The sequence below is a fragment of the Acomys russatus genome, chromosome 20 (genome assembly GCF_903995435.1).
Source record: "Acomys russatus chromosome 20, mAcoRus1.1, whole genome shotgun sequence".
NCBI lineage: Eukaryota > Metazoa > Chordata > Mammalia > Rodentia > Muridae > Acomys > Acomys russatus.
In genome coordinates, this window is record NC_067156.1 from 3,227,941 (window position 1) to 3,242,380 (window position 14,440).

A 14,440-nucleotide genomic window follows, 5' to 3' on the forward strand; every position below is an offset into this window, starting at 1 on the left:
GCAACAGAAATGAAGTAGCCCGGCTCTCTGGTGGAGGCTTTTGGGGTGAGGGTTTCCTGTGTGTGGTTAAACACGCAGGGATGGTAGCTGATAGGACAGTCACACATTGGCATGCATGTGGAAATCCAGCTGCGGATATGAGCTTACCCACGAGTTGCTGGCTTTGGTCATAATCCAGACTGGGGAGGGAACTCACCTGTAACTGCTTGCCGTGTATGCGTGAGGAGACTTCAGTTTGATCCCCATAACCCACATAAAAAGCCAGGTGTGATGGCACGTGCCTGTGAGCCCAGCACTGGGGAAGCACAGGCCGGTCAGCCTAGCTTAACCAGTCTCAAAAAGCAAGGCGTTGTGGTGGTGAGACACCCCTCTGCGGAAAGGGACTTGCTGCCAAATCTGACAACCTGAATTCAGTCCACCAGGACCCACAGGCTAGAAAGGAGAAAACTGACCACTGCAAGCTTTTCTCTGGCCCCTACATGCATGCTACAGTGTATACACGTGCATACACGCGTGCATATGCACAATCACACAAATAAATGGAAATTTAAATTTAAAACAAAAGCAGATGGGTGGTGTCTGAGAAGGAGCCACATCTGACATTGTCCTCTGACCTCCACACACATGTGTGTACATACATGGGCACAAAGACACAAAAGATCACAATCTACGTGTTTAGAATTGGCTTTCACCTTTCACTACGAATTGAGTGAAGCTACTGAAAGGCAGCCTTCTCCCCCAGTCCCCCTATGTGACTTGTCAAATGTTGTAGTCATCCAGTGCCCATCTCCTGCTTCTTCAGGTGGGTCAGACAGACATTAGTGACAGCAGTGGGTCTTGATTACAGAAGGTACCTGCACAGCTGTCTTTCACGTGGGTTCTCCATCTAGAACTCAGTTCATCACGTGTGTGCATTTACATCCTGAGCCATCTCCCCAAACCCAAGAGAATAATTTTTTTTTTATTCATTCTTTGATTCTTCCTCCGTGTCATCCCCCCGCCTCCAGTACTGTCCTGCCTGTTGGCTCTGAGTTCCCCTGAACTGTCTGCTGGAGGGTCTCTTAGTTGGATAGCTACAGTCCTGTACACTGACTATTTTCCACGGCAATAAAGTCTCTGTTGTCTCATGAAGTGCAGGCTCGCTCCATGCCCGGCTTCTCTGCAGTCATTCCTGCCAGTGCACTGCTAACATCCGTGATGGGCCTTGCAGGGTATGAAGCAACTTCCTGTGTACAGGCTCCTCAGCCCTCTGGCAAGCCTGCGTGGTAGACGCTATTGCTGGACGGCCAGGAGAAAACATGCTGGCAGTTTTCTATACCCGATGACTATTGGGACTGACCAGGTGGATGTGCTAAAGTTCAGTCAGATGAGGGGAAACGGTCATTCTGTCCTGTTCGCCACATGCGCTGTTGACACACATGGTAGAAACATGTCATTTTCTACAGCAGTGTGAAACAGTGTACAGTTGCTTCAAATAGTTTGTCCAGGGCACTTTGTGCCCAGGTGGCAGTCTGTGTCAGGCGACGTGTCCATCCCATTTAGACACATCCTTATGACAAAGACCCTCGTTAAGAATATAATTTGACCTTTTCCTTGTTTTACTTACCTCTGTTAGGCTTCAGGTATGATTTCTGATTTAGTCAGAGGCAACATTTGATTTCAGTGTGTTCCGATTAATGGATGACTGAATAACCATTTTCTCCTCCCTGCTTTTCAGTCATACGCAGTAAAGGATGTACCCAAGTATTAGTGTTCCCTGAAGACAGATGACGGCCTTTCAGGATTTGCTGCGTGGAATTATTGTACACGAGTACCTTTCATTTTACACCAAATCAAAATTTACATTTTTATTCTTTTCAAGGATGAATCCCTTATGAGTTTTTTTTTTTCATTTTTCCTGTTTCTCATAAATTCCATTTTCATCACTCACAGTAGGTATGGAATCACAGTGTCCTCTAGGTCAGTAAATCTCAGGAACGGGGAAGGCGGAACCCCCAAGCCTCCATGCTTCCTGTGGGGGGCCCTTTTGTACCCTCCAAGCTGCGGGTGCAGATATTCGGAGGCTCCATGTTGGTGTGTGATTTATGATGTACGTGTTCTCTCTCCAACACAGGTGGATGCTCGAAAGTCCACCCCGTCGATGGTTGATCGACTTCAGAGGCAAATCATTGTTGCCGACTGCCAGGTTTACCTGGCTGTGCTTTCATTTGTGAAGCAAGAACTGTCAGGTAAGCAGAAGCGTTCACTAGTTGGTGGCACAATCAGTAACACTTATTTTCTCCTTTTTTTTCTTTTTAAACTTAGACTTTGAAAACAAGCCCATGGCAGCACTTTTGGGTGGGGCGTTACTGATTTGTTACTTAGGAAGTTGAAACCATGCGTGCCCAGCAAGCAGAGTCGTTTAGTCTTCCGTCTCAAGATAACTTTGTCTTTCTTAGAGAAATCGCCGATGTCTTTCATATGTAGGGGACATACAATAGTGCCTTGGTCATCAAATTGTACATGGTATTCTTTAAAATGAAATCAAACTAGTTTAAATTTCAGCTTGTCAGGAAATTGTTTGAGCTCCTTCTGTGTCGGGTGTACCAGAGAGGATTGCTCGCTGTGCTTGGGAGTCTGCTGTCACGGCGGGCGAGCCTGACGAGGAATGTGAGCTGTGTTGTCACTCGTTTGCCCAGCGAACTTGTTCTCCGGGCTCTTGCTGCGTAGCGTGAGTTCAGATACGCTGGCGTTGCTTGCTGGGAGACTGCCTTCCTGGTCTGCTGCTGTCTCGTGGATCCTGACAACAGAAGACTGCCATTTGGATGGACAGGATTTACATGGAAAGTAGGAAATAAGAGCACTAAGAGGAAAGCGATTCAAATTCATACTCAGAAACTTCTCTCAAACCTTAACTTTTCAGTTGAATGAAAATATAATTTATACTTTCCTTTCTAGACAACTGGATACTGTTTTCTCCCTTTTCTTGACTTCCATTTTGCTATTCACTCTGATTCTTCTGCCCTGTAACTCTTTCTCGTCCCTCTCTCAGTACCTTCCTGACAGGACAACTCTAACACCACGTTGGGAGACCACAGTGTGAGGCTCCCGTAAGTCAGTAAAGATGAGGTGCCCCACCCCCACCTCCCTCCGCCATCCCTGTCACCTCAGAACTGGTGTCTAGGGGCAGCAGACCCAGGGACACGAGAGTTCTTGCTCTCTTGTCATTTTTTATGCTCTTTTTTCTGATGCCCAGGAATTCTTGTGAGGAATTCATTTTAGCCACTAAGAAAAATGCCTCTTGCCAGGTGTGGTGGCTCAGGCCTTTAGTTCTAATACTTAGGAGGCAGCGGCAGGCAGAGCTCTGTGAGTTCCAGGCCAGTCTGGACTGGTTCTAGCACAGCTAGAGCTACATAAAGAGAACCTGTCTAAGAAAATGTCTCCAAAGAATGAAGGGTAACCAGAGGCGTTGGCACATAAATCCCAGCTACTTGGTAAGTGCAGGATCCCTTGAGCCCAGGAGTTCAGGAAGCCTAGGTAGCAAAAGAGCAACCCTTTCTCTATCACCCTTGCTCCTCCCACCCAATTTTATTTTATTTTTGTTTCAGTGTGCCTGGATGTGGTTACATACATGTTGAGTGAAGGTACCTTGGAGCCAGAAGGAGGTATCATGTCCCTCACAGCTGGAGTTAGAGATGTTTGAGCTGCCTGACATGGGTGCAGAGCTGACATCTTTGGAAAACAGTATTCACGCTTAGCCACAGAGCCTTCTCCCCAGCCCTGAGATCCTGCCCCAATAAAGAACAGAAATTAGTCATTAAAAGAGAAGGATCAAACAGGTGCAGTGAGCTCCTGAGAGTGTGAGCACTGTGTTAGGTGAGCAAATACAGGTGTGGTTTCCTCCTGCAGGCAGTTTAGACTCATCAGCCAGTTGTTCTAGATTATTCCAGTTGGAAAATGGCCAAGCATCATTATGGAAATAGTGAGAAGATTACTGCTTAAAGAACAGAAAAGCCAAGTCATCACCTCTGGTGTTTCTGCTTGGAAGAAAGATCCTTTTAGTCTTTATCTTTCTCAAAATATTTTTTAATGAAATTGAATCTGTAGTGCTTTGCCTCACCTCTCCCTCGTAGATGGCAGTTTTGACAGTATTCCTACGACTGGGTTTCAGATTGTAATTACAAGACATCACATTTGTTTATTATGCAGATGGGCCATGATGCACTTAATCAATTCTTTCTGGGCAGTTGTGCTTTCTTTACTGTGTGTGCTTTTTTGTTTGTTTGTTTGTTTGTTTGTTTTTGATTATTAGTGGAGTGGAAACTATTTCATCTTTAACTCCTGAATCCTGTGTGTGGTGCTGGGCTTGTGCCCATGGCCTCATGCTCATGGCCGCCTGTGCTAAGCAGGCGCTTTACCACAGCACTGTTGTCACTCCATCCATGAATTACCTATTCTCCACAGGCTGCCTTTCTGGGCTTTTCTTCCCCTTCTCCTCCTAGCCTGACACTGATGGATTGTTTAATCCTGCTTATCACAGACATTTGTTAGCATTCTTGGTTTTTCTGATTTATTAAATGTAATACTGAATCCGAAGGGAGATTCTTACAGGCCCAACAGCCTGGGACCGTGGCCGTTTGTTTTATGAACAGAACAGCTCAGCGTTTGCTCCAAACAGTGAGCAAACACAACCAACAGTGAGCTTCACACAAATAATTCCTTTACTTTATTATTGGGATTTGGGTCTGTTTTGCTTTTCTGAGCTAGGTCTCACTCTATAGCCTAGGTTGGCCTGCAGTTTACTAGGTTTATGGGTATGCTCCATCCATCATGCCTGACATCTTAGGGAACATTCTAGGTGGATACACATATAGAAAAAACTTCTCTCTTCATAACTTTTGTCATTGATGCCTCATCTCTCTGTGCAGTGGGCACACAGTCCCAGAGCTGTGAGTGGGGTAGGTCTAAGTCTCTGAAGGAGCCCTTTGTCTGCCTCACTTGAATGACTTTAGCATGAATCACCCCATCATTTCTGTCCACGTTCCAGGATGACCTTACATCTTTGTGACTACAATCCAAGGGCCTTTTTTCCTCTTCCTGTGGTGAGCGCATAAGTTTTGTAGTAAGAAGTTATGTCGGAAACTTGCTCACCTGGGCTATTTCCTAGTTCTGTCTGTGTCTGACGTTAACCGTGCCCACGGGTTGCTGTCTTCTTGGCATAACGGGTGCTCAGCTGGTTGTCCCTCCATTATATTGCTTTCCTTCCTTCCCAGGGAGACAACCACATTTTCCTGCTTTGTCACCGAGTTCTGCTGTGACATTCTCTCTGCCTGCTCAGTATGGCTGCTTGTGCCACCACTTCCTTGTAGCCCTACTACGCAGGCTTTTCTCAGACCTCCCCTGACACGCTCCCTGCTTCCAGTGCGCTAGCCTGACTTCCTGCTGCTGGAGCCATCCTCCTATTATGTGTTACACCCGTGCTTTGGACATGTAGCTGGCCTGTGTCACCCATAAAATGGGACCAAGTCCCTGTCGTGGGTAGCAGGTCAGAACCCATCCCTCCTGGCATTCCATCCACTCATTCCTCAAAGTTCTCTGAAACATCCTTGGCAGCTTGCTTTTGTTGTTTGCTTGTTTTTTTGAAACAGGGTCTCTCTGTGTAGCCCTGGCTGTCCTGGACTCAGTTTGTAGACCAGGCTGACCTCGAACTCACAGAGATCCCACCTGCCTCTGCTTCCCAAGCGCTGGGATTTAAAGGCGGGCGCCACCACGCCCGGCCTCATCCTTGGTAGCTTGTACCTTAGCTCACACTGCCCCTCTTTAGAAACTCTTCAGCCCCTTTGCCTTCCTCTCTTGTCTGGTCAAGTGTGGCCCAAGCCTTCGTCTTTCTTCATGGACCTCATCAGTGAGGCTGGGGTGATGAGAGGGGTACCCCGTGTGTGGTCAAGTGAACAACTGTCCCCTGGCGATCAACTTGTTCATTTCTAAGCCTGCCTGAGTGTCAAACTGTACAGTCCCGGAGGACAAGGTCTCACTGGTCCATCTTGCCCATGTGTTTTAGAACTTCCCAGGTGTGTGGCCTCATGAGATGACAAGTGCTGATGGCCAGAGACAAAGGAGGATGGGTCTTGGCCTGAGGTAGCTTGTGGTGTAGCAGTGGAAAAAATGAGTAAGTAAATTCTAACTCAGGAAGCCCCTGTGACTAGCAGACAAACACAGAGTTACAGAGGAAGGCCGCCAAGGGTCTCTGTCCCTGTCCCTCTGCAGTTACAGAGTGAGCCAGATGGGACAGGGCTAAGTGCGAGCCTCTAATCCCAGCACTTCGGAGGCTGGGGCAGAAGGATCGGACATTTGAGGCAGCCCTAGGCCACTACACAAGGACGCGCTAAACAAAACCAGATGAAACAGGACAATAGCAAAATGATGCGTTTTCCTCTCTGTGTCTCTGGGGGCATGACTGGTGCTGCTCGCTAGGATGCGCTCAGTGCACAGTCTGTGAACCGGGGAGGAACAGGGAGGAGGGTGCCACGCAGGAAATGTATTGCCAGTGGAAGCCTGGGCCCACTAGATGTCTCCTGTCTGTGGGTAAAGACAGCAGGGAAGTGGGTTGGCTGGTGGTAACGAAATCAGCACCTGTCTCCGGCTGGTGAAATGCTGGCCTCGTAAACATGAGGACTTGAGTTCTGTCCCTAGAACCCACATGGATAGACAGGGGCGGGGGGTGGGGGTGAACATGCCTCCCAGGCAGGGTGTGGGAAGGTGAAGACAGGTGGACCTCTGAGGCCTACTGGCCACCCAGTGTCACCCACTCAGCGAGCTCCAGGCTGTCTCAAAGAAGGTAGAGAACATATCCTGAGAAACAATACCAATGGTGTGCTCTGGCCTTACATGCATGTGCTCACATGCACACAACCATGCAGCCCCCCCCCAGGCAAACATTAGGATGCATACACATGTACACACGCACACACAAACACATGTATGTGTGCACAGACACACACACAAACACATGTACACATATGCACATACAAACATGTACGTGTGCACACACACACAAACATATGTACATGTGCAAAGATGCACACACACAAACACATGTGCATATAGGCACACACAAATGTACATGTGTACATACACACACGTTTTTCCTTTTTTCCTTCAGGGTTTTTTTTCTGTCAGTCTGTTACCTAGGTCTCAGGAAGGGTGAGCCTGACTGACCCTTCACTGTGGGGCTCCCAGCCTCCTTAGTACACATAGTTAAGGGAGTCCTAAGGCAGGTGCTCGTGCCAGACACGGTCCCCATGGAAAACTCATCTCAAGGCCAATGTGATGTGACTGGGGGGCCTTCATTTTCTAAGAAATTGCCCTTTCCAGGAAGGACTTCCACTCTGAGTGTGCTGGGACTTCCTGAAGCCCTGCCCTCTGTCCTTTCCGGTTGGTGCCTGGCCCTCCAGGGGTAGGACAAATGGTCTGCGGTTTCCCTGTTCTTTTGCCGTCTCCTCTGGCCCAGACATTTCACAGCAGCTGAATGATTTATATCTGACCTTTCAGAGGAGCCATAGAAAGTCATGCGCGTGGGCCCTGAGTGCTGTGTTTTCTGCTGGATGGAGGCATTGCTGGGTTAGGTGCTGAGCAACCCCTCCCCCACAGAGCCCCTCCCTGCTGACTTGGGTGCCCAAAACCAGCTGCGCCCCCCGGCTGCATAATGTGCATGGTCACACGGTGGCGGCATCTTTAGAGCATCCTCATACAAGGACAGGGGGGAGGGCGACTCCTGGACAGTCTGTTTCTACACCAAGGTGAATTAGAGGGTTTCTTTCTGCGTGTTAGCTTTGTTTCTAATCTTGACTAGTCCAATAATGGCTTCGGTTTTGTTTTTTGGTTTTTGGGTTTTTTTTTTTGTTTGTTTGTTTTTTTACTGGCTGAGGCTAAAGTTCTCTGAGTGTGTGTCACTGTATCACTTCATAGGCTTTGGGACCAATGTGCTATCTTAGGCATGGAATTCACTGTATTTTTTAACTTATAAGAGTGGAGTTCTCACCAGGTGACATTCAGTTCTGCCTGGCTGACTGAGTTCCATGCAGATGGGACTGAGTGGGTGTGTCTGTTGGTTGCCATGGCCACGTGCTTTCCTCTCATTCCTCTGCTGACTTAGATGGCTGTCCCTTCACTCCCAGCTTTGGACATTGTCCATGTTTCTGTAGCCACTCAGCTCCTTCCTCAGTTGACCCTGAACCCAGGGGTGGCAGCGTCCTCTGCTGTACTCCACCTCTGGCCCTTCTGTGTCACACACCTGTTTACCGCTTTCCCAAAGTTGCCTTCTCATAAATCAAGATTGCACTTTCTTTAATAAGGAAAGCATGGGGGTAAAATGGAGGTGAGTTTTCCTCTCAATTTCCAGATGAGGAGGAAGGAGGAAGGACTTTGCGTACTTGTTACATGGGGGGAAAGAATGTTGAGGAAATAAAAAGGAACATTTCACCCCTAAGCTCAGTATTTGTTTAAGCGGGGGCAAAAGAAAAAAGATCACTGCAGCTCCTGAAGAGATTTGTATGTACATTGACTTCTCTGGGCTAACCTAGATCAGTGTCTGAGGCGGGGCATCCCTGCACTAAGTTCTCCTGTTAAACTGAACTAAGCATGATGTTTCAAGTGAACAGTGGTAGTTTCATAATGCCATTTAGCCAGGTTTGGGCATTTACAGTTGTTATTACATTTATTTATTTTGTTTATGCAAGGGAAGGGAAAGCGCATGGCCCCCAAGTGCCTGTGGAGATCAAAGAGCAGCTGGCAGAAATCAAGTCTTCCACAATGTGGGTCCCTGGGGTCAGGCTTAGGGCAAGTGCCCTGATCTCTTCCTCCTTCCTCTTCTCCTCCCCCTCCCCTCCCCTCCTCTCTTCCTTCCCGTCCTACATTTTTCTCCCCTCCCTTGCTCGCTCCTCTGTTTGAAGAGTTTGCTAACAGCAGTAGCAGACAGAGCCTCGGAATTTCTTAAATGTCTACTCAGGACATGGACCGGAGTGTGCAAGTCCCATGAAGCAGGTGAGGTACAGGGACAGCTAATAACAGCATTTCTTTTTTTTTTAGGTGTTTGCTCCCCACCCCTCAACCGCCACTTTCTTTCCAATTGTCCTGTACCATGATACGAGTGCAAATGCTATTGCTTGGTTTTGAATTCCTCTCTCCCCTTCTCTTCATAGCCTACATAAAAGGTGGGTGGATCCTTAGAAAAGCCTGGAAGATTTACAATAAGTGCTATGTGGACATCAACGCCCTGCAAGAGCTCTATCAGAGGAAGCTCACGGAAGAGCCCTTGTCTCCTGATGCTGCAAATGATAATCACGTTGTGGCTGAAGGGGTGACCGAGGAGTCCCTAAACAGACTGAAAGGTGCTGTTAGCTTTGGATATGGCCTTTTTCACCTTTGCATATCCATGGTACCCCCAAACCTGCTCAAAATCATCAACCTGCTGGGGTTTCCTGGAGACCGCCTACAGGGCCTTTCTTCACTGACGTATGCAAGCGAAAGTAAGGACATGAAGGCCCCTTTAGCTACGTGAGTAGCTATATTGCAATGCTTTGGTAGATAACATAGTATTGAAAGTAAGTCAGCAGCCGTGCAAACTGTGAAAGGAACTTCAGGAAAAATACTGACTGGTTGATAATGATGCTGTGTGCCTCTCATATTATGTCAAGGACACTCTGTGCTTGTTCTGTGCTGATAGTGACAGATAATCCTGTTAGCTGGGGGAAGTGTTTGCTAGCTCTCCTGAATCATCCTGGATGTGTTAGTTCCTTGCTTTTTATGTGTGAGTGAAGGGGGCATGGTGTGTGTGTGTGTGTGTGTGTGTGTGTGTGTGTGTGTGTGTGTAATTGTATGTGGAGACCAAAGAACAACCTTGGCTATCATCCTCAGAGACAGGCTTCTTGAGACAGCATCTCTCTTTGGCTTCAAGCTAACCTAGTAGTCCAGGCTAGCCCAGGGGTCCACCTGCTGCCCCTCTTCAGCACTGGAGTTACAAGCGTGAGCTGCCTGGTCTATATTTTTATGTAGGTTCTGGGCATTGAACTTAGGTCCCTACTCTTGGGAGGTAAGCATTTTCCCAGAAGAGCTATCTCCCAAGCCGGCCCCAAGTCCAGGGTTTTAAATGGTAAGCTGACCAGTTGCCCAGCCTTTCCCATAGTCTCTCAGATGCACACGTCTGATATTTTTTTTTAACTTACAAGATAAAATTTTGTGTGATTCTGAAGTTTTTGTCCTTATAAATATACAAATGTTGGCTGATCTTCCTTGAAGATTCTAGTTAGTTGGTTTTGTAGTTTAGCTGCCACCCAGTGTCCCACTAAATTGAGTCTTTTAAAAATTAAAATGATTTAAAATGCTTTTTAAAAGGACATCATTTGAACATTTCAGTCCAGGGGCTGGAGAGGTGGATCAGCAGTTAAGTGCACAGAGGTTTCAGGTTAAGCTCCCAGCACTCCAGTTCCAGAGGCTCCGATGCCCTCTCCTGGCCTCCCCGCACACTGCACAATTTAGTAAACTCATGTATCGCAGGCAAAACACACCCATACACATAAAAGGAAATAAACCTTTTAAATGGCTGGACAGGAACCACTATTTGCAGCTTCAGCTGTTGGACCACATGCTGGTCTTGTTTGACACTGTCTTGACAAAACTTCCTCCCTGCTCTGCGATGTCCCACAAGGCCTCAGTGAGACGCAGTTTCTGATGTGTTAGTGTGGAAGGATTGGAGGTCATGTAGAAATCACGGGAAGCAGCTTTACCCACTCCCAGGCAGTAAGTTAGACAAACAGTGGCCCTTTACTAATTGCTGTTATTAACAGGCTTGTAACTTGTGGATGTGTTCTTGCTTATGGCTGAGTACTGTTTTGTGCTTATCTCTGAGAAGGCATTGGAATTAATTCTGCAGAGTAATACACTCTCCATATGGGGATTAGGTTCTCCAGTGCACTAGACGTAGCCTCCACTTCAAAGTATTGGATGTGCGGGTTAAACGCCTGTCTGTTTATTACAGCAGATCTCGGCAATGATTCTGCTCTCTGTGTGCCTAGCTTATTTTAATTTAACTAACTTGAACTTACACAATTTTAAGTAATTTATATATTTATATTAATATCCTCAAAGGCTAGAGAAGCAGCCCTTAATCTATTTTTCTCAGTTATTTTAATGCTTATATATATAATTTGTTGCTGTGGATTCAACATTTAAATCTAGAGTCTATGGATTATACCATATATATATATTAATATCATATATACCATAAATGCCATATATATTAATATTATATATACCATATATGCCATATATATATACATATATATATATATATATATATTTTTTTTTTTAAGATAGGGTTAGGGACTCACTATGTAGCCTTCTCTATGCAGAGCAGGTTGCCTGGGAATTCACAGAAATTCCCCTGTCTCTACCTCTCAAGTCCCGGCATTAAAGATGTGAGCCATCTCACCCGACCTGCCTTTTATGAACACAGCAGGAGCCACAGTTTACTTCTACAAAATGTAATCGCTTTTATTACAAAGAGACAAGAAACTGATGGCGACTGCCTTCATTTTGTGCCCAGGATGTGGGAGGTGTAGAATCCAGGCGCTTTGTTTAGTAGCAGCACATCTGGAAGCTTCCAAACAGCTGGTGCTTCTGCCACGACTGGTAGCTCCTGCTAAAGTAGCAGCTTCCCAGAATTGACAGAGTAAAAGCGAGGAAGCACTCTGGCCATACTTTTTTGGAATATCATGTAGTAAGATTTTAATTGGGAAAAGTCAGTTTTGGAAGAGCACATGCTGATCTTTATTTTGAAAACAGAAACCATCTCTGCGAAGCCTTGCTCAATGTCCCTCTCTCCCTGTCACCCTTCAGGTTAGCGCTGCTGTGGTACCACACCGTGGTCCGCCCGTTCTTTGCCCTGGATGGCAGTGATAACAAAGCGGGCTTGGGTGAAGCTAAGGAAATCCTTCTCAAGAAGGAGGCTGCCTACCCAAACTCTTCCCTCTTCATGTTCTTCAAGGGACGGATCCAGCGATTAGAGGTATGGCACCTTCCCTAGCCTCTTAAATGAACTTCTCACGGCATGCCCCTGATTGCTGCTCAGGGGCACTGTGCATGCGCCAGAATATCACTGGCCCAGAAACACCGTGTTTCCTGGTGACTTCTGTCATATTAAGGCTGAAGAGGACCCTCCCAGGTACCTGGGATATTAGTCGGTTACCTGTTCAGGAGACAGGGGCAGAGCCAGGGTGAGCATCCTCATTGGTGACAAGAAGGGCTGGTACACCTGGGCTTAAGGCACAGGGTAGTATGAAATCATTTATGTGAATGACACAAGCTGTAACCATTGCCCCCACTGATGTTAGCTAACATTTGATTTAAACAATGATATAGCCAGCTTTGAAAGGAACATTGTCTTTCCCACATGTTCATCTGCTCGATTTCTGTATGTATGTGCCAAGTGCTTTCCCACATGATCCAGTCCCATCCTAGAGCCAACCTGAGCACAGGTCACAGAAAAAGAAAATGAGGCTCCAAAAGGGCTTCTAGAAACTTCCTGAGATTTCCCACACATGAGCTCAGACTGTCTCTCTTCAAACCCAGACCTTGCCTTGGCTGTGTAGCCCCCGCCCGCTTCTCCTCTGTGTCTTTTGTCTTGCATGAGGTTTCTCTCACTTCAGACTTCACCCATTTTTTTACCAATACTTGTCAATAAACCAGTTGGAAGCTTTAACACTTTCTGCCCTCCTGCTGTCAGAAGTCAGCCCCAAGCTAAAAAGAGACTTTTCTTCAGACCGCCAGCTCCCAAATAAGGACAAAGAGACTTATTATATTTATTATACACTTAGGCACTATAGCTGGGCAGATTCTCAGCTATTCTAACCAGACAATACTGGCATCCTGCCATGTGGCGCATTACCTATCCTCAGTGCCTTAGTCCAGGGACTTGTTTTTACCTCTGTGTCTGGCTCAGATTCTTTCTCAGAGTTCTTCTCACTGCTGGAAATCCCGCCTTTCTCTGCTGCCTCAGCTATTTGCCCATCCTCAGCTCTTTATTAAGCAAATCAGGAGGTGTTGGAGGGAGTCCTTACAAACTGGGGTGCAGCTATAGGAATAACAAGTCAGTGAAGGCCTGGACTCAGCTCTCTGCTGGTGCGGAAGTCAGCTTGTCCGGGTTGCTTCTGACTGCCAGGGACTGAGTTAAGCAGTTCACAATTCTGCCTTTTGAAATGGTAAGAAGAGGAGGGTGAGAGCGAAGGCTCAGCCATTAAGAGCACTGGCTACTTCTGCGAGGACTGGCACCCACATCTGAGAGCTCACAACCCCCTGTAATTCTAGCTCCAGAAATTCTATGCTCTAATCTGACCTCTATAGACAACTGCATGTACATGCACATGTGTGAGTACACACACACACACACACACACACACACACACACACACACACACGAATGAATAAATACATACATATTTGAAATGATAAGATAGATGCACCAATGTGGCCCTGCTTCTGGAACCTTCGGTGTACAACCATCTGGGGAGTGTTGGTTGGTTGTTTCTTGTAAGAGGCAGTGCTCTGCCTGCCTGACCAGCTATCTTTTGAATTCCCTACCAGAGCCCTTTCCTGCTGAGAAAGGCACAGTGAGGGACATCCACCCTTCTGTAGTGTCTGCAGAGACTCTTTTGATGAGTGGCCTTTACTTCTTGGCACCTGTTGTCCCTGCTCCTTCCCGAAGGGTTGAGGACCGGGCTCACATCTAGTCTCTGAGGAATTCACCATACAGTGCCACCCTAGTTTGATCCCTGCTGTTTCTGCCCCTTTTGTTGACCTGTTTTTGCAGTTACCAAGTAGAGGCATGTCCCAGCTGGCTGTAGTTCACACAGCTTAGGAGGAAAGCCTGCATTAAGGAACTGTCGCGGTTGGCCTGTGTCAGTATCTATTGGGGGGTGGCAGTATCGTCTTGATTGTTGATTGATGTGGAAAAGCCCAACCATCGTCAGTGGCACCAGTCCCCCTGTAAGTGTCCTGGGCCATATGGCAAGGCCAGCTCAGCATGGACATGTGGGTGAGCCAGCAAGCAACATTCCTCCATGGCTGTGCCTCAGGTTCCTCCTGCCTGACCTCCTCAGTAATGGACTGTGATCTGGAAGCAAGATAAGCCCTGCCGTCCCGAAGCTGCTTTGGTTGGAATGCCCTATCACAGAAAGGAAGGTGGGGCGCGGAGGGCCCTTTTAAAGCTCGCTGTAATACTTTCACTCCATACTTCCGTTTAAATGAAATGACACTTTGGTGCTTCCCGAAGATGGCAGGTCTGCGCTGCTGTTTAGCCCACTCGCCCATGATGGTGGCAGGGACAGAAAAGTGGCTGTTGGTCGCTGTGGCGATTCATTCATCAGATAGAGAAAAGAAGAGACTTGCGGAGGTCATGGGAGCAGGG

The 14,440-nt window shown here is 47.2% G+C and overlaps 1 protein-coding gene across 2 annotated transcripts in view; it reads left to right on the forward strand.

Annotated features, from left to right (window-relative positions):
• Positions 1-14,440, forward strand: part of Ttc39c (tetratricopeptide repeat domain 39C) — a 90,511-nt gene that overhangs the window by 47,673 nt on the left and 28,398 nt on the right. The window contains exons 4-6 of one of the 2 annotated variants that reach the window (XM_051163747.1): positions 2,114-2,228; positions 9,180-9,534; positions 11,875-12,043. In XM_051163747.1, coding sequence (XP_051019704.1) covers positions 2,114-2,228; positions 9,180-9,534; positions 11,875-12,043 — 639 coding nt within the window. Of the gene's footprint in view, positions 1-2,113; positions 2,229-9,179; positions 9,535-11,874; positions 12,044-14,440 lie in introns of those variants that run through there. The other variant, XM_051163749.1, reaches the window with a different exon arrangement.